The sequence below is a fragment of the Denticeps clupeoides genome, unplaced genomic scaffold (assembly GCF_900700375.1).
Source record: "Denticeps clupeoides unplaced genomic scaffold, fDenClu1.1, whole genome shotgun sequence".
Classification (NCBI taxonomy): domain Eukaryota; kingdom Metazoa; phylum Chordata; class Actinopteri; order Clupeiformes; family Denticipitidae; genus Denticeps; species Denticeps clupeoides.
Window position 1 is genome coordinate 24,297 of NW_021629841.1, and position 19,999 is coordinate 44,295.

General features: G+C 41.2%; 2 protein-coding genes across 7 annotated transcripts; both read left to right on the forward strand.

Annotated features, from left to right (window-relative positions):
* Positions 1-501: 501 nt before the first annotated feature.
* LOC114775708 (uncharacterized) lies at positions 502-13,583 on the forward strand. Of its 6 annotated transcripts, none has more exons than XM_028966582.1 (12): positions 502-692; positions 1,067-1,402; positions 1,927-2,196; positions 3,987-4,022; positions 4,538-4,858; positions 6,011-6,265; positions 11,459-11,584; positions 11,768-11,841; positions 11,999-12,013; positions 12,134-12,352; positions 12,604-12,647; positions 13,488-13,583. In XM_028966582.1, the coding sequence occupies exons 1-11, from the start codon at positions 617-619 to the stop codon at positions 12,607-12,609; spliced, it is 1,734 nt and encodes a 577-aa protein (XP_028822415.1). In that variant the 5' UTR covers positions 502-616; the 3' UTR covers positions 12,610-12,647; positions 13,488-13,583. The 6 variants fall into 6 exon arrangements, with proteins under 6 accessions (XP_028822415.1, XP_028822418.1, XP_028822414.1 ...); XM_028966585.1 differs by having other exon boundaries at positions 12,306-12,352; positions 13,488-13,542; XM_028966581.1 differs by lacking the exon at positions 13,488-13,583 and having other exon boundaries at positions 12,604-12,894.
* LOC114775710 (protein ABHD16A-like) lies at positions 13,494-19,970 on the forward strand. The gene is made up of 20 exons (XM_028966587.1): positions 13,494-13,618; positions 13,873-13,929; positions 14,785-14,851; positions 14,998-15,084; positions 15,277-15,362; positions 15,504-15,577; positions 15,708-15,815; positions 16,736-16,850; positions 17,216-17,317; positions 17,397-17,460; positions 17,814-17,863; positions 18,079-18,202; positions 18,292-18,396; positions 18,485-18,548; positions 18,655-18,711; positions 18,920-18,982; positions 19,086-19,162; positions 19,355-19,453; positions 19,658-19,704; positions 19,782-19,970. Exons 1-20 carry the CDS (start codon positions 13,529-13,531, stop codon positions 19,953-19,955), a joined length of 1,710 nt encoding a protein of 569 aa, XP_028822420.1. The 5' UTR covers positions 13,494-13,528; the 3' UTR covers positions 19,956-19,970.
* The last annotated feature ends 29 nt before the right edge of the window (positions 19,971-19,999 follow it).

The following is a 19,999-nucleotide window of genomic DNA, read 5'->3' on the forward strand; positions in this document are numbered from 1 at the left end:
TTGATGTTGTTGATGTGGGGTGTGGTGTGGTTTGGTAAATGTTCTCTTTGGTTTTGATGACAATGTTACATTGTTATCTCTGCACCAGATGGAACGCTGCTCTACCACCTCTCTGTTTGCTGCATTCATCACTCTATCTTAGGTTACAATGTAATGGAGAATTTATTCATAATAAATACGTTCGCTGGAAGGGATCTCTGGGGAACCTGCTTTTAGCATCAACACAAGTTTCTACAAAATGTTTTCTGACTGAGAATTGACAGGGTTTGATGACATCTTGAGGATAGCCCTCCCCAAAATGTTGTGCATTCACAGCATTTGGATAGAAAATTGCTAGATATTCTGTAGCCAAAGCATCAGGTTGGCAGATTCTGCTGAAGACTTTAATGTCACTGGAAAACTTAGATATAACTTATCAGTCGTATGCATATGAACAGTGGCTGCCTGCAGCTGCACCCATCTCTTCCTCTCTGGCTTCATCATATCCTGCAGCAACCCATATTCTGGTTGGGTGTCTTATGTGTGTGTGAAAGAGGAAAAAGACACAGATCATCATATTACTAATTCACTGCCTTCTGAAGACACTTCTGCTCTTGCTGAAAGACGCGACCTGGCCATGAAGTTCTGTGGTCTCTTCATTGTGCTGTGTGGATCCCAGGCTTTTCTCCTTGCTCCGTCTGGAGCTGGAAGAGGTATGCAATGCAAGGCAGAAATAACTCAGCAGAGCTTCTTTTCATAATGTAATTATTATTCTCGGTTGGAAGCCAGGTGAAAATATGATTGGAATTTCCTGCAATGAGTTTACCCGTTAATGTGGAGTGTCAGTTGGGTAAATCTGCAGACAAATGGCTACACACACAGTTCCCTACCTACCTGTTCCCACTGCAAATGCGAAGAGCTTTTTATAAAACACAATTTTACAATCAAATTTGTCTTTAGAGGTCAATTTTCATTGTATTGGATGTTTGATTCATGTCATTGTCTCACTGTATTTCCATCATTACACAAATTTCCTTATAAAATCAGACAAAATCTAATCTATTTGTGAAATTTACATTGTTTTCAGACAGAGACTGGCAAAACGTTATCCTGATAAAGCCAGAGACAAATGTCACCCTGTCTTGTGAACACAAGCCAGTCCTGAAATACAAACTCAACTGGAAGGTGAAGCTCGAAGGAGCCAAACATTGGAGTCTGGTGCTGTCCATCAACGAGAAAAACATCTCTTTTGGTGAAGCTGCAAGTAAAAGTACTCAAATGGCTGACCAGAATTTCCAGAGGTCAGGAAACTTTTCACTGCAATTTTTGGCCCAGACGAACAATGCAGGGCTCTACTCCTGTGTGGTGGACCAAGGCAATGAAAGTGTGAAGGAAAAAGTTACCCTCTTGGCCTTTGTTGAATGTAGGCTAATTCATACTGCATACCTTTTGTTATGTGCTGCATATATGGTTTATCAGTTGTATTCTATAGATGTATTGAATCATAAAGTCAACTTCCTGAAGGCCCCTGTCAAACGTTTTTCAGTTCACCATTCAGCTATGATCCAGTCTCACACACTGCTGTGATGTTTACTTAATTTCAGACAAAATGAAAGAATGAAGGAATGAAGATGTTCTGGCTGGGTGACCTTGAGGAACAGGCTTGCATTTTTGCAGTACTATTACTAAAGATAGACAACATGGTAGCAGGCAGTTTTTTGTGTTTGCCCTCAGCTTTATTGAGAATGTCAGTGCTTCAGTTACATAAAAATGTACAAAATGTCATTATTATGAGAAACTATTTTTGATGTCAAACAGTAGCCTCTAGTTTCATTATTAGCTTATTGGTTTAATGAGATAAGCTATGTACTTGAATTGTCTACAGAATGCTTAAATTGTACTACTGACAGATTTAATGTGACAGACACTGTCTCTTGTTCCCGCCAGTAACGGTGACTCCCTCGATTCCAGTGCCTTATGAGAGCATTTTAAGGCTCAGAGCTCTTGTGGTGCCTCCGTACGCCCTTTACCATGCAGCCTGGTACTCTCCTACACAAGAACAGCTGAGCTCTGAGAAGGTGCAGAGCAGTGGCGTGCTGCTCACCAAACTGCCCTGCTTCCTCCAGAGCGACCAGGGCAACTACACATTCCAAGCACGTCTCCATGGCAACAGCCCACAGAAACTTTTCCTGTTCCCCATTACTGTGACAGCAAACAGTAAGATGATTTGGAGTGATATTTCAGTGATGCGTAATGTAGGGCTACAGAATTCTGCAGTGAGGTGTTAATTAATGGTGATTTCATTAAATGTCAGGTATTGCAAAAAAAACAGCTCTAGTTAAAGCTAACAAATGTGCAATTTTTTCAGACATCTCACAGCATGGGGCTGATAGCAGCTTTTTTTATCCGATAAATTATCTCCAACAATCTATGCAATAACACCTCCTCAATCATCTGCATTAAATATGCCAACTGCTGCTAATTAACCACAGAGACGATGTCTGGTGGCGAAATCACGTGTTTTTTTGATTATTATAGGCTTGCAGCTGCCTGGGGTTGGGAGCTTTCACTCAGTAGATGTTACAATTTGCCAGGTTTTGTCTTTCAGCCAAGTCTGTATTAATGGGACAGATGGGCAGATGATGAGTGTGATGTTTAATATTCATCTAAAATGTGATATTTTACATTAGACATCTTTTTACATTTTACATTAGAATAGACAGACATATTTTCTGGATGAAACAAACAAACTTAAATAAATACAGCAGTGCGAATATGATATTGAAGTGCATGCAAAATTGCATCCAAAAATTTTATCTGATTGTTGTTCTATATAGTAAAATGTTACCCTAGGTAAAAGTGTAAGTAAAAATATTCCTACGGGGTGTTATCTTGAGGGAAACCAAGTCTTAGAAAGGGGAACCCATACTTCTCAGGTCAGCGCTGGATTACCCTGGTTTGTTGAGAGAATTACATACAGGAAATTATGTCAAATAGAAGTGAAGTGACAAGCACAGCACATGGTGCACACAATGAAATGTGTCCTCTGCATTTAACCCATCACCTTGGTGAGCAGTGGGCAGCCAACCTACCGATTACGGGTCCACTTCCTTACCCGCTAGGCCACCACTGTTTGAAGTTGTATATTAGAGTTGTTGAGTTGTGGATCAGGTGGACTTGTAAGGAGCAGGATGTAAGGGAGGTCAGCAATGCAACACACCTGGAGGCTCCCCGGTAGAGATTTACCATCCATTGACTACTGCAGCATTATTAATGATGATGGGAGTGCTGGTAAAAGCTTGACTATTTATAAGTATAAGACTATAAAAGTTTTTGTCCTGGACTAAAGTATTGAAACAGTCTGATTCCAGAATATTCCTTGGACGGTTTTTTGGGCTCTGTAAGCAAATGTTCTGTTTTCTGCAGTAACTTTGTTTACACGGGGGACTGTAAGTAGGCCTTCTCCCCAAGAACGAAGGAATCGCGGAGGGTTATGGGAGATTAGTAGGTTACTAAGATCATGATCATGATCATGACCATCAAAGTTTTATTAACAAGAAGTAGAATCAGTACAAAGTCAAAACTGTACTTTACTGGAAAAGCTGTAGTAGAGAAGGCAATACATGTGCATGTAAAAAGGCTGCAGAGTTTTGAGCAAGTTAGAGCTTATTCGGTGAAGTAGCAGAGCATCCAAAAAACAGAGTTCAGTCTAAATGTTATAAATACATATACTAATTTCTATGCATCAGAGAGGGAGCAAAACTTCTAAACCCTAGCAATATGTCATAGAAGGAAAAACGCCTCGCACCTTTAGGATAGATAACCAACACATCAGTCTTATCCATGTTGAACATAAGGAAGTTATCCAGTCTTTGATATTCTTTACACAATTTTAGAGAGAGAGAGAGAGAGAGGTTTTATTTATAGAACAACACTGGCTGCTTTATTCATATCTGTTTCAGTGCAGAGATTTTTCCCTCTCTTACTGCTGTCTCTTTTTTTGGTAGTGACGAAGACAGCATCATATGACAATCAGATTCGTGGTATGTGAACCTGCATCCACTCTGTCTTAAGGCTAAATGAAAAAGTCACATCAGCAGGCCCTGGATCAGAAAAATTTAAATTCTGCTTTATCACAGTAGTGATATAAGAGCATAATGCCTATTGTTGTGTGGACATTCTTCTCTCTTTGAGAGTTTGCCTCGCTCTCTCTCTCTGCTCTTTGCCTATATGTATTTATGAGAATGTGTTTGAAATTCTTAGCTGTTCTTTAATATTACATTTCTATTGCTATTCCCTTTCTCTGCTTACCTCTTCATATTTCTCCTCCAAATCTGTCAAACACAATTCCAATAGGACTGCATGCCTGAACAATTTATGTATTTCCCTGGCTTTGTTATATAATTTTTCATTGTTCTGCATGAGTGTCTTGACAATTAGCAAAATCAAATAGTCACAATAACAAGTTGTGCACATTGTGAAAGTTTCTCACCATTGCTGGAACAACTTTAATTGCTCTGCATTTTCCATTACTGTCTCCTGAAATGGTCGGCTCCAGGAGTCCTGATGTCAAAAGTATGCTGCTCCTATACAACTGTCATCATCCCCTGTGGCTCTGTTCTGGGAGACTATATCCAGCTGTTCTGGAAGGAACCTAGGGCCAAAGAAATGAAGCCCATATACAAGTTTGATCGCTGGAGGCAGAGCTCCATGGCCAAAACAGACCATCAACTTCAACTGGTAGAACCAACCTCACAAGCTTCAGGAAATTTCTACTTCCTGTTGACCCCAAAGCCAACAGATGGAGGCGTGTACCAGTGTGAGGTCTTTCTTGATGATACTGTGTTCATCCAGGCTGTGAAGCTCACTGTTATTCATGGTATAGTCCAACACAGAAACAACTCAATTTATAGAACACCTCCAAAAGTAAAAGGTAGTACAATGTAAATGTAGAAACTTTGAAGCTTCTATAGTAGGTGAAAAATTCCCATGTTTTATGATGACATTGGACACAAATATCTGCAATTACTGGTGATGAGAGGCAGGCACTCACGTTTTGACCAAACAGATTGGAATGTGTAGGAAAGTATAGTTTCACATTTTTTATTAAACTGAATGTCCATGATATTTCCCAGCAGGCCATTCTTCATCAGTGCTTTTTACATTGATTCACAATTGCAGGAATGTTAAGAAATGGATTACCTAATTATTCATCTATCTTTGCCATGACACCATCTCCTACATCAGATGGTGTGAACCAGCACATCCATCAATACATAAGAAGGGGATCCCCCATGTCCTTTCCTTTCCGTAGTGTCACTGAAGAAATACATGATCATGCACACAATCATGAACTTATTGCCTTCACCCAACTCCTTACAAACACCACAATGACACCACAATTGAATCACAGTAGCAATGGTCCCAAATATACCACAGCACATCAAGCTCTCACATCTAATACTATCCTTCCTCACACTACAGAGGGGGCATCACAGCTTGGGACAAGTTTAATAATTACAGCGCCTGGGGCATCCATCACAGCTGACCAGACAGTGGTGGTCAATCCATCAGTGTCTCTCTCTCTCTCTCTCACACACACACACGATGTACACATCCATCCCTCCCTCTCCAGCCCACAGGCTTATGTATTTTTATACAGGCTCATTAGAAATCTCATTATGCACAATTATACCTGCAGCCTGCCACCAATGATGGCTTTAATTTCAGGCCGGCGTTGTGGCAACAGTTAGGCTCAATTAGCTTCAGAGTGATTTTCATTTGGCTTCACCTCGGCATGATACATCCGTCACCGTCAGTGCCAGCAAAGCGGGCAAAATTGAGTCTGTTTAATGAATATATATTATGTTAACCCTTTACTTTTCCATTTTCTCTTTAGTAGTTCATGTTTCATCTCAGAATGTTTTTGATCTCCCTCTCCCTCCTCCTCTCCTAATGATCTTCTCACCTTTTCGTACCCTCTCTCTCATTATTTCTCTCTCCCCTACAACGGCCCCACCCCCCCAACCAGTGTTTGCTAAATCCAGTAACTCGGAGCTGGTTCTGTCCTGTATTTACTCGGAGCACTCTCAGGTCCAGAGCGTGATGTGGACCCATCAGAATGACAGCCAACAGGTGCACTGGGACGCCAAAGTTCCAGGTCAGATCAGAACACGGATTCCTCTTCCAGTTAATGATGAAACATCAGGAATGTACATCTGCACTGTGAAGCTGTTGCATGGACAAAGTGCCAGTGCTGTGTACAATGTCACAGCATCTCCTAAAGGTGAGAGGATGAGTCAATGTTAAAATCAGTCACTTAAAAAGCATCTTAAACTTTTTACACATTTAAGATTTAAGATCTTGGGGGTGAAAATGAAGAGATGCAAAAGCTCGACATCGTGGACCTGTAATCAGAAAGTTGCCGGTTCGAATTTTGAACCTCCAAGGTGCCATACCCAGGCGCCTTTCACGGCTGCCCACTGCTCGCTAAAGCCAGAAAAATACTTGTTGTGTATCTGTGTACACTGTATGTGTATCTGTACACAGTTGCGTTGTTAACGTTTGTGCTGATATACTTTTGTACTGTTTGTCATAATCAGTAGTGTGTACTCCATACCACCAGAAGTCAGTGTCGAGCCCACAAACCAGATAAATTAATGAATACATGTATCTTAAAATCGTCATCAGATCTCGCAATACTACCCCTAAAAAATTATGCAGGTATTGCATGCGAATCCGAATACTTGAGTATGTACACAAAAAATGATACAAAGAAGGCAGGATATTGACCGCGCCTTTAACAGCAAATATATTTCTGCCTTTAACATGATTGAGTGCAGTAATGGTGATGGGTTAAAAGCATAGAACCAGTTGCACACTGAAGTTGCGGGGGTCGCCAAATTGAGGTGGCTCGCTGAACTGCAGCACAACCCACTCCCACGGGCATCCCCCGATCGTCACCATGTACGTCTTTGTAAGCTTTGGCGGGGTGAAAATGGAGAGGCGCAAATACTCAACCGCTCAGGAAAATTGAATTTTAATAAATGAAAAACAATAAAGGAGTGAAGGCCAAAACATACATAAATTCAACAGAAAACACTGTAGCACACAGAAAAACACATTCTCAACAGCAAATGCAGACCCACACCAACTGGAGGTAGCTGGGGGTGATTAGAATCCCTGTGTACATGTGATGTGCAGCACATGGCCAGCCCAGGACTGCATTATCATCACAGATCAAGCATCAGTTTCTTATGATCCATCTCTTTTTACTCAGATATTTTACAGAGGTTGTGTGATCGTATTTAAATGTGTGTTGTTGGGCCTGGAAGTTCTAGATGAGACCATTTTGCGCAATCACTCCTTTAAGGATAGCCATATTCATAACATTTACATTTACATTTTACATTTACAGCATTTATCAGACGCCCTTATCCAGAGCGACTTACAATCAGTAGTTACAGGGACAGTCCCCCCTGGAGCAACTCAGGGTTAAGTGTCTTGCTCAGGGACACAATGGTAGTAAGCGGGATTTGAACCTGGGTCTTCTGGTTCAGAGGCGAGTGTGTTACCCACTAGGCTACTACCACCACATCAGATTCCATCCACCATTGTTCCAGTGCATTTTCCATGTCTTTTAACTCCAATTTGTGTACAGCACAAGCTCAAATAAAGATATTATTGGACTCAATGTGATAATTGGTGTGAGTGTAAAGAACAGGAGAGCAACAGTAGAGAGATTGTGAATTCTGTCATTTCTTTCTTTTTTTCTAAACTCACTCTGTACTGTAAATGCTGTTGGACATGTGCTTGGTGAAGCAGTCTGGTTATTGTTTCGAGACTTTGGGCCTAGCTGCTGGGTTCAGCGTAACTGAAACACAATCTGTTTTCAGGTCAGCAAGTAATTGTTCACATATGTCCATGCACACACAGTAGGCTCCCCGGCTGGTGTTTATGGTCCAGATTTCTCAAAGAGGAAAATCAAAATGACTGTGGTGTTATTTGGTGTATTGTGTGTCTCAAGTGGACACCTATATGGCTCAGCTGATTGAGAGTGAATGAAGTATACAACAGTGTAGACTACAGAAATGCCTCACTGCCTGTTCTTGTTGAATAAAGGCCATTTGATTGATTTGATTGCGGCTGTTTAGTTCTGGTCTCAAGGCCTTTTCTGCTTTAGTCAGAGGTTCATGTTGAGCAAGATTCATGGCGGCTCATTTGACAACAGTAATTACTTATTTCACTTTATTTGTTCAGACACCGTTACAAATTGCATATTGATGCTTAATGCAAAGGCGCCTGAGCCATTGTAGTGTCTGGAACAGCTTTTTAAATTGCCATTAGCCAATTCTTGCACAATCCCTCAGCTGGGGGTTAAATAGCTGAGTGTGTGTTTAGTTACAGGCTTTTCTCATAAACATGATTATAGCTTCATAAAATTTTAGCACACAGTCATAACCCAGTACTTTTAGATGTATTATACATCCTAAACTCCTAATTTTGGATGTTGTCTCCCTTTGGCTTCTCAATTGGTTTTGGTTTTTCGAATCAATTGGTCTGGTTTTTCATTAAGATTTGGCAAAAATCTACGCCCGATGCCCTTCCTGATGCAACCCTTTACTTTTACCTGGGCTTGGGACGTCACCAAGAAGAACACGGTTACACGCGTCCCCAGTGGCTGGGTTTATAATGCTAATTTTGGTAATGTAATAAAAAAGACAAATTCACAGAAATAGGTGGACAAGAAATTACATTAACAACACATTTAAATTAAAATGAGAATGTGACATAAGATACATCATATGGTTGAAGTATGTTTGCGCATGTTTGAGATGGTTGTTTTTCGTCTGTGTGTACCAGGTGTTCAAAAAATATTGACTTTGATCTGAATGGTGTCATAATGTGTGTGTTTCACAAGGCACTGTAGCTCAGTGAACCCAATTATCATAATTCATGAAGCAAATCAGTCTTGCTGAATACAGAGGGTCAAACAAGGGGTTGGCTTTGACAACACAATTCCATTAGCTCTACCAGTTTCCCCAGACTGATCAATTACATTCATCCTGCAGTGTCAAAATGAAATATTTAAAGTAGGTCTTGTGTCAGGATATGCTGAGAGGCCATGTACAGTGTGACATGCGCTAAGTCCACCAGCTGTTAGAACTCGCACGTCTTTTCATTAATTCTGGTTGATGTCAGAATTGAGCTGAATAAGCAACACTCATTGAAAGCTGTGACATGTGCCAAAATATGGCTAAGTGTTATAATAAGGATCCAGAATGTCTATTTTGCACCCAACAACCTCACTCTATTGTTACTGCATGTACAAGGGCAAAGGAGATATGCTCTTTAAGAGTAATGTGTCCTAAATCTACAAGGTGTACTCCCAAATGGATTACTGACTCGTGATAAATTTGATTGCTAAGGCTTCATTCTTGTGCATTGCCTACTGACTATGGAATAATGAGGAAGTGACGCCTGTGCAAATACCAAAGTGTAGTCTGAAAGATTTTGGAAATTAAGTTTCAAAATGATTCTATTCTTTTGAAACAATTTGTCATGGTATGATGAAAGGAACTACATGTTAAGAAGTAATAAATAATAAGTAATAAAAATATGGTTAAAATGCTATGATGTCAGGATCCGGTCCGAAATGGGGGTTACTCCGGTCCAGGATCCGGACCGGAGTTTCATTGTTTTCCTGTGTAATGTTCCCTAATCGTTTTCACCTGTGTTAATTGTATAAAGCTGCCCTGTTCGTTTCTGTCCATTGTCAGGTCTTTAAAGTTATGTTCCGTGTTCACCAGTGTCTACGTCTTGGATGTCTCCCCTGTCTTGTGATTCACAATTAAACCCCGGTTTCGTGATGTCAGGTGAAAGCGTCCTTCATTCCACGTCTTCTCGTCACTCTTCGTCCTCCTCTCCGTTCACCCGCCGCGTCATGCCCGCATGGACGTGACATATGACAATAACTATCACTCAGAAATGCATTATTGGAAGCATACTAACGTGTTTGTATCATAATGGCAAACATTACATGAAATTATGATCACAAAAGGCATCAATAAATTATCACTGCATTAAAATGGTTCCCTTCTAGAGCATTTTGCTGTCACTGGTCCAGAACTGTAAACTGCATTTGAACACACTAATGGAATAATTAAAGTATTAGGATCTTACGTCCTCTAAATATCCACAGATGGATCTCCCATATAGATAATTGGCCTGACACAAAAAGCAACACAAAATTGTTTGAGAGAGAAATTAAAGATATTCATATCAGATTTTCTACTTTCTGTTTTTGAATCAAAATGACTAATTCTAATAAATATGAACTGTTCCACTGAAAAATCCATAACCCGATTCCTTGTCCCATGATAAGCACATCTCTCACAATCCTCCCAGTCATTAGTGGCTGTTAGGATCCGATCTGGAAGGGGCTACTCCAGATCCGGGCCTTGTATCATTTCTGGTCTCTGTCGTTGTTTGGTGATGTTTCCCCTGTTGTGTGCTCCATGTAATAAACCCCTGTCTCGAGACGTTGTATGTATGTGTCCTCCTTCCTGGATATCCCTTTAATTTCAAATAAGTCAATTATAGTGCACTAGTCTGAGAAATACCTATTTTCCTGATGAAAGCCTGATTTACAGAGTTCACCATATCAGTATCTGAAATCACGGTCATGTTCATAGTTCGCTTATACTACATTATTTGTCACATAATGCTTACCTACTTAACAGAAAGTGTAATATTCATGAAATATTAATGCTACATATCTTAATTTCTTAACATTGCATCTGTAGGTGAGTACTACTTATCTGCCCAAATCAGAACTTGGTATTTTGCATATGCTGCCATCAATGTAAATCAATGTGTAACAAATGCTGGTGATTTAAGCTTCAAACCAAGCATGCAATATTGAGGTCTATAGCAGTCACAAAAGCATTTCACTGCATATCATACTGTGTATGATTATGCATGTGACAAATAAAACATTACTTACCAGAATTCAAGGCCACAGAGAAAGGTTTAATTGGCAATGAATTGTTGCAATGAATACACAAGTGCAATAAAAAAATAATTGACATTAGGTAGATAAGAAGGCAACTTGACTGACAGAAACAAGGAAACAGAGGTGGTGCTGTGGTGCCACTTCTAAACTGAAGGGCGAGGCTGTGGATGGGTGACCTCTGAAGTGGCAGAGCTATTGAGAAGTCGAACAGAATAAGTAATTGTCGCTGTTCAGACTCTGCGCTGTGTTGCTCCCCCTCTCACTGTCTGTCACTAGGCCTACATTTCTTCACTTCTTTAAACATGCTGAAGCTCATGGCCCTCTGCTGTCCTCTTCTGGTGAACAGGCTGTTACTCTAATCTGTCTTTGTTAAACCAAATGTCATTGTCGTCTTTGTCTTAACAGGTATTCTAATTCCTAAATGGCTGAGAAATAAGGCCTTCCTGTGTTTTCTCTGTCATTCAGAGAGCCACAATGTGTCTGCTGTCCCTCTTCTCCCACCGCTTTTTGCACTCCTGCTCCTGGTACCTGTGGCTGCTGTGGTTGCCGGGGTATTGCTATGGCGACGGGAAAAAAGTGTTTCACACATTGGTGAGTCTTTCGGCTTCCCTGTTTGACATCTTTTCTTCTCGGAATCTGTCCATCATCATCCTGTTAAGTGTCATCTGCAGTGATGGAATCTGATGTGCACAGACTATGAGATGTTCAGATGGCTGAGTGGTGTGTGTGTGTGTGTGTGTGTGTGTGTGCGTGTGTGTGTGATTATCTACAAAGGAGTGGAGCAGTCTTTGTCGTACTACTCCGGAGAGGTGGAGAATATTTATGAGAACCCTGATGATCTGAGACATGTAAGAAAAATGTGAAAACCTCATGCCATGGTTCTTTTCAAATTTCACATTGATCTCATACTTATCTGCCATGCCATCTAATTGTTAAATAGATTTGCTGTTATATTTTACATTTATCATACTCTCTCACTCTCCCTCATCCCTCCTCTCCTAACAGGGTGCCGTGTACATGGTGAGAAATTGTTTTCTGCCCTCTGTACTAAAATACACACCTCAGTTGTTGACTTGTATGCATATTTCCATTTACTTATAAAATCCATAAATTGTGTGGCAGATTTCTCATTTATAACAGAACAGGGAAGCCATCTGCCTCTGCTGTTTTCTGTTCTTCACTGTCAACCCCTGCATTAGCAATATTAACAGATCGATTGCATCACACCTCCATTCATCCATAAATCCTCTCTTGTTCCCTCCCTCTCCTGCTGCTTTTTCATTCCCCCACTTCACCCACCCAAACCTTTCAGCATCTGAAGCCCAGAGGAGAGGACAATGTCTACAAGGAGCTGGACAGGTAAGAAATGAGCAGCCAGGTCACCTGAAGGCCACAGCCTTCTAACATTCATCATGGTTTTATATTTGGTGCTGGGCATTCATCACACAGTGACACTTTACAGACACTGTGGTATCAAATTTCACTGCGACAGCACCAAACTCATTCTCTCTATGTGTGTGTGTGTGTGTGTGTGTGTGTGTGTGTGTGTGTGTGCATAATGCTAATATCCATGTTTAAAGGTTATGTAATCATGTTTTATGTGATTTCAGATATGATCAGTGCTCTTCCTGAAGAATTTTATTACTGCCAGGGGGTAGGACAACATTTAAATGCAAATGTTGCATATTGCCAGAGCAGTGGAAGGCTGTGTCGGAAATCTGTATGATAAATTAATAAAATATCATTACAAATTTTGTCTGGAAAGTTTTATTTTGTTTCAATTAGCTTAAGCCCTGCATTGGAATACATTTTACCCCGCTTGTGTTTCCCCCAAGTTAAATAATGAGTGATTTCTGTGTCCAGCAGCAATTGCTTGTTATTATTACAGAGGCACTTGTAGTCACAGGACAAATGATTTTGCAGATTTGGATTGCAATTACATGGCCAGCAGCACTGTTTTGAGAACTTACAATGGCCATCTGCCATGCAATCCTGCGTCTCTGTTTTTGCTAAATGTCCCAGTTGCATAAGATTAAGCTGACCTTAAATACATTTAAATACATTTAGTTTCATCTTAAGTAATTGCAATTACATATTGCAACAGATGCTGAACAATTTCTTATTATAAAAAAAATTAAAAAATAAAAAATTATGGTCGTCCAATCTGCAGAGGCCTGCAAAGTCTGCTAGGTTTTTGTTTGCTGAAGTCCACAAAGCGGATATTGCTGATTTATACTAAAATAAGGTATGTACATAAGCACATCAGAATTCCAGTACAGTCCGTTTTTCTTCTCAGGAAGGACATCATGCCATTACAAGCAGGCTAACAAAATATTATACTTTCTTATTACTATCATTATTTCAAATCGATTATTATTGGAGCATATTCACATAAGCACATCAACATAAGCTGCTTGAATAATAAATGTCACTGATCGTAGGCAGTGACGTCAGCGCAAATTCTGTTTCGCGTTTTTTTTTTCTTCTTCTTCAGCGGCGTCGCACCTCTCGGCCTCCGTCACCAGCCTCGGAAGAATGGCGGACTGGGTCTGGCTCCGCTGCCTCTTTGGGCCCAACCTGTACCGAACCCACCGCTCCGTGGAGCAGAGCCGCCCTGGCCGGAGGGTACGGCGCCGCTTTGTCGCGTGTAGATGTCGCTGGGAAGCACTGACGTTCTCTGCGCTGTAATGTCGCTCGTTTTCCGCGGAAGTGCTAAAGTGCGGACCGACGGAAACAGCGGGATGGCGGGGCTGAAATGACAGGAGCGGTTCCTGTTTCCACCCGCCGCCGCGCAGCTGACGCTTTTATTCCTTTTTTTTTTTTTAAAGTGATTTTCTGCAGAGCAGGTCTTCACGCGTGTCTGTTTCTGTTATTCACAGGGATGGAGTTACCAACCCAAGAGTCTGGAGAGGCACACCGACAGCATCCTGGGCTGGGTGAGTGGTAGCTGCAGTGCCCATCCAGGGGCTTCATGGTGACGTTGCTGTGTAGGTGGGCAAAGGTGACTCTGAGGTGCACATCATACGTGATGTGTCTCAATAACATACGTATGACGCACAAATGGCCATTATTGTATAATTACCCATGTACTAGTTTATTTTTTGCCATAATTTATCATCCACATCTGTTTTTTTGTTCGTTTGTTTGTTTGTTAAATGAGCTTATGTCATGAACAGTTCGTGTGGTAGGAGTAGGTAACCTGATGTGCCGGTGACCTTGTGGGTGAGTTCAGAGGTCAGTAGACAGGAGAGAGGAACTGGAGGTCTGGGGTCTGCATGACCTTCTACAGACCCTCGTGGCCAGTGCAGCAACCCGGTATTGCAGTGCATCTGTCTCTGGGGAAGTGGTGACGTAGAGGGTAATATAGCAGACCGGTAACTGAAGGGTTGCAGGTTCCAATCCCGAACCACCAAGGTGCTGAGGTACACTTGAGGAAGGTGATGCATTAGATGAAAGTGAAACCGTTTGTTTTTGTCTTTGTCATATGCAGCACGGGATTTGAACCCATTTCCGAAAGTTAGTCTATGTTGCTATAGAATCCAATATACACAATAGGATACTTTATCATCCAACCCTGGTTGCCAGGGACTGTAATTAAAGGTATCGCTTAACATTTTTGTGTTTTTGATAGGAATTTATTAGATCTGTTGTTGGATTTGATTTTCTGTTAATGAAGCATTGAGCCAATAAAAAAATGTAAGCACGTGCTTAAAGGCTAATTGTGAGTTATTTGTGGATAACAGTGGCTGTCATTGCCATCATTACTCTAATCGCATTATCCGTCCCATCAGGCTTCGGCTCTGTGGTCCCTGTCTTACTACAGCTCACCCCTGCTCCTCTGCTATCTCTACAGAAAAGGTATCCGTTTTTGTAGATTAATAGAATATGCAACGTATGAACTTAAAGACTGACCAGTTTGGCTTCAGAACATACGATTGTGAGCAGTCTAGTAGCAGTGCTAGTTAATGTTTGCTGGTCGTAATGAAGGTTCTGTTCTTCCGCAGGATACATCTGCAGTAGTAAGCTGGTTCCAGTCAGCCAGTATGTGGGCACTGCTCTGGTATGTCTGCTGGGAGTCGCCTTCCTCAGAGGTGAACATGGCTGATTTTGCACATCACATTCATATTAGAATGGTGTTATGTAACATTAGAGCATCTGTGGTGGTGATTGTTCCATGTGGTGTTTATACGTTGGAAAACTTATCAGTTTTCAACAGAAAAATATCAGAAAAATATATATTCACAAAAATAATTTTTGTTTATTTTTAAAACCTAAACTTCAAGGCTGGGGTCGTTGGCGAAACCCAGAGTACCTTCAGTTCGTCAGCGTTCTACATGAAGCTAGAAAGAACCACACCCCCAGCAACAAGGTGAAGCCACAAAGGATAATTTCCAGTTAGTCCAGCAAAGCTAACTCTAGATGCTCCAGCAACACAGGGTTCAAGGTCAATGTAAATAGCCAAGGTTTGTAACAGCTTTGTGTTTTGTGTTTCTGACTTGACCCTTTGCAGAAGAAGCTGGCCTGTTATGACTTTGACTTCTCTCACTGGCCGGCAGACTTTTCCTGGAAAGAAGCCAGTAATCCGTGAGTAGCAGTTTTTATCTTTGAGGTAGTGGCATTTAGCTTTAAACTCACATTTTTGGACAAAAAAAAAAAAAAAATCAATGTGGAAATGTAATTACGTGTCCCCTGCCACCTTCCATTGACCTCACAGGAAGTTATCCAAGGCAGGTGTGTCTCTGTTAAAGCCAGAGCCGAAACACAGGGGAACTGCTGACACTGTGCTGAACTCCATGCGCATGCTACCGTGCCACATCATCAGGTAACTGTGTCTCACATCACAAACTCATGACCATTACCATGGGCAGTGGTGGCCTAGCGGTTAAGGAAGCGGCCCTGTAATCAGAAGGTTGCCGGTTCGAATCCCGATCCGCCAAGGTGCCACTGAAGTGCCACTGAGCAAAGCACCGTCCCCACACACTGCTCCCCGGGCGCCTGTCATGGCTGCCCACTGCTCACTCAGGGTGATGGGTTAAACGCAGAGGACAAATTTCACTGCTGTGCTGCTGTGCATCACATGTGACAATCACTTTACATTAAATTAAATATTGCCAGTGTTGAGAACAACTGGCAGTGTTTACCTTACAGCAGTACTAAACATTGGTAACTCTTTTCCATACATGAATTAACGTCATTATAATTGATCGATTTAATAAAGATAATACAATAAAATTTTTCACACTTTTTTTCACACTTGCGTTAAGATGATATGGTTTAATTGAATCACTGTAATCAAATTATAATCACTGTTATCAACCTCTCGTCTATCTTGGTTTCAGGGCCATTTTAATGCTGTGTTTTCTATTGGACGCCCTACATTGTACAGCACTTTTTTTTTTGTTCTTTATGATTACGGATACTGACTAGTAATATTTCAATTGTCTCCTGTCCATTCACTTTATAATGATAGAAGCTGACTTTAGTGATTGCTTTCGGAGGTAGGATACAGCACACGGATAGTCCAGTTCCAACATAAACCAGTTCGATGTCAGGACCGGCAATTCATCACATTTGACTAACAACGACTAACCACTTCACAGGGATTCATTAGCCACTGAGCACTGATTGGCTGACACACATATCACTCATGATTCCTGCTACAACGCTGTTATTATTAAGTAGCTGTATACCTTTTCCTCCAGTAACTAACTTTGTAATTAATTGTAATTAATTTGACTGTAGCTTCCTGATAGCACACTCATTTGGGAGGAGGATGCTGTACCCAGGTTCTGTGGGGTTGCTGCAGAAAGCCATGAGGCCCATGCTGCAGCAGGGACAGGCTCGGCTTATAGAGGAGGTAAATAAAATATGGCAAACACACTACAGTGTATTGTCGGATTAATCAGTGGAAATGAATCACATGTACGGATGTCCTTTATCATGATGATTGTTTCTGAATGACTAATTAATTGGTAAGTAATGTGCATAATGTCTTACATTACCGTGGTATCGGAAGTAATCAGTTGTAGAACGATGCAGTGCATTGGTAATCATCTGGCAATTACTGAGTGACTGGATTAAAATGCTTGACTAGGTCTGTCTGCCCAGTCAACCATCATCTTCATGATTCAGCTTCTGAATTTTAATACATTTTATTATAATGTGGTTTAATTAATAATTACAAGGCTTCAGTGGATCTCTGTATCGGTCTGCTCCCTTCAGTTCGATGGCCAGAGGAACAAACTGGTGGCATGTGATGGGAATGAGATTGACGCCATGTTTGTGGACCGCAGAAGAGAAGGAGGGCGGAATGGGAACACTTTGGTAAGAATGAAAAGTGTGAAGCAAACGAATGAGGCTAAATGTATTTTTTCTAAATTCTAAGTAGATTTCTTTCTGGCAGGTAATTTGCTGTGAAGGAAATGCCGGCTTCTATGAGGTTGGCTGCATGAGCACTCCCCTGGAAGGTACATGTGTCTGTATACTATATAGTGGCTTGGGATCTTGTTCTCAAACAGTACAAGAAATTGCAATTGATGCAAATTATTGCCAGTTATAATTAAAACCACACAAAGCCATTTAATATTGTGTAGCTGTTATACAAAGAGAGGAGGCATGGGTGGTATTTTGGGGAAGATTGCTTGTTGAGAACAGATATTGAGCAACCCAGTGTTATGTAAACTTTTAAAATAAAAACATAAAGTTCATCTTTTGTGTGACAATAATTAGACATAAATGAAAAGTTATTTTCATACAGCAAGTGGTTCTTTCTTGTTTTTATCTATTTATTATATTGATTTGTATTAAATGTGTTTTGTAGGTGGATACTCTGTCCTTGGCTGGAATCACCCAGGCTTTGCAGGAAGCACGGTAAGCACGTTTATTGGTTAGATTTTCATGAAAAAAAAAATAAGGTACCTGCTCACCACTGCCCCGCAACAATGATCTGAACTCATTAAAGACTGTAGTGTTTGCTTCACCTGAATGTAGCAGTGGTGTGGGGGGGAAATCCTCCCATTTATTAACTGTAATGTGCCATTTTTCCTAAATCCACCACTTTATAATGCTCTTCTTTCCTCTTCCAGGGAGTACCCTTCCCTCAGAACGAGGCCAACGCCATGGATGTGGTGATTCAGTTTGCGGTGCACAAGCTGGGCTTCCAACTGAGTGATATAATGGTGTATGCCTGGTCTATAGGAGGATTCACAGGTAAATAGCAAGATTTAAGCAGCACGCCTGCATGGCTGTACCTAGTCTGTGATTGGTGCACTCTCTTACCATTTCCCTGCCTCCCTCAGCCAGCTGGGCTGCCATGTCTTACCCAGAGATCAAAGCTCTTGTTCTGGATGCTTCCTTTGATGACCTCCTCCCCCTTGCCCTGAAGGTCATGCCAGACAGCTGGAGTAAGTGTAATACTTTGCAGCGTCTTGTATTTTGCATCTTCGTCTTGACATTACTTGGTATTAAAGATGAATGTCTCTGCTCTCGCAGGACCGTTGGTGACGCACACTGTCCGGCAGTACATGAACCTCAATAACGCAGAGCAGCTCTGCAAGTGAGTCCTAATGGTTTGAGGTTTTCCTTTTCAAGAAGTCTTTTCTTATGTTAACCAATGTGCTTGTTCATCTGACATCATGAAATGGACTGAACTTCTCTTCCAGATATCATGGTCCAATATTACTGATCAGAAGAACCAAAGATGAGATTATCACCACCACGTGAGTTCCTCATTCTCAATACTTTACATAACATAATTAACATAATAGATACATAATATAAAACTCTTGCTATAGATACATTTTATGTTGTGATCCTGCAGTATAAAAAAATAGCAGCACAGTTCACACCTTCAATGTTTAGTGCAGACCATATGAATTTTGTCTCAATATATTAGCATTATCAATGACATTTTGTGTTTCCCTGCAGGGGTCCAGAGGACATCATGTCCAACCGAGGCAATGACCTTTTACTCAAACTGCTCCAGTTCAGGTCTCAAATTTATACACACACACACTGCATTCCAACAGCATTACATTAGTTGCCATGTATTTGAGTCTGAATTAAGATCACTTTTTTTTTTTTTTTTTTTAAGGTACCCAAAGGTCATGACAGATGAGGGCATCAGGGCAGTCAGGCACTGGTTGGGAGCAACAAACCATGTGGAGCAAGGTGGGTAGTCAAACACTGGTTTCACCAATAGCAATTGAAGTGTCAGAACCAATAATCAGAAAAGCTACACTGCAATGTTTAGGGACCCCAGTTTTCTCTGGACCTCCAGCCTGAATGGACTGACACTGCATGAAAGTTAAGATTTAGTAGTGATCAGGTAGTTAGCAAATTCTGCCTTTTTATGTCCGTCAGCCTCGGTTTATAGCAGTTATGAAGTGGACGACGACTGGTGTACCTCAGTGATGCAGTCCTATCAGACAGAGAGAGAGACAATGTACCCTTGGAGTGTTGGTGAGGAAAACAATTGAATCTTATAACTGAGAACACATTTCAACCACTCAAGTATATGAGTAATATGAACAGCAATGTTAAATAAGTGATTTTCTTCAGTGATGTACAGTGTGACTGTGTCACATTATTTAAAGCACAGATAAGAAAATAATTTTTGATTGTAAGGACCAAAGAAGAATGTCTAATTTTAAACCAATTTTTCAGGCGAAGACATGGCCCCAGAGGCTAGACGGCAGCTTGCCCTTTTCCTGGTGAGTGCAGCTCACCTCAGGTACTGCTACTCGCACATCATGCAGTTGCCCTGAATATCTCCCGTTTCTGGCTTTAGGCACAGAAGTACTTGAGAAATTTCGAGACAACGCATTGCACCCCCCTCCCCTCCACTGAGTTCCAGGACCCCTGGAGACTGCAGAGAGCTCCACAGGGCGATAGAAGGGCCACATGGAAGAGGGGAATGAAAGGGATGGAGCAAAAGCCTCCAGTGGGAATCTGCTGCAGATGACAGACTGGGGGTTACTTTTTTTTTTTTTTTTAGGGTAATAATGA

Bases quoted from the DNA above. Each gene is read 5' to 3' on its own strand.
- LOC114775708 (XM_028966582.1), top strand. From the start codon at position 617: ATGAAGTTCTGTGGTCTCTTCATTGTGCTGTGTGGATCCCAGGCTTTT. The intron at 6,266-11,458 runs GTGAGAGGATGA...TCTGTCATTCAG, and splicing joins TGTCACAGCATCTCCTAAAG to AGAGCCACAATGTGTCTGCT. The intron at 11,585-11,767 runs GTGAGTCTTTCG...TTATCTACAAAG, and splicing joins AAAAAGTGTTTCACACATTG to GAGTGGAGCAGTCTTTGTCG.
- LOC114775710 (XM_028966587.1), top strand. From the start codon at position 13,529: ATGGCGGACTGGGTCTGGCTCCGCTGCCTCTTTGGGCCCAACCTGTAC. The intron at 18,549-18,654 runs GTGAGTCCTAAT...CTTCTCTTCCAG, and splicing joins AACGCAGAGCAGCTCTGCAA to ATATCATGGTCCAATATTAC. The intron at 18,712-18,919 runs GTGAGTTCCTCA...GTTTCCCTGCAG, and splicing joins GATGAGATTATCACCACCAC to GGGTCCAGAGGACATCATGT.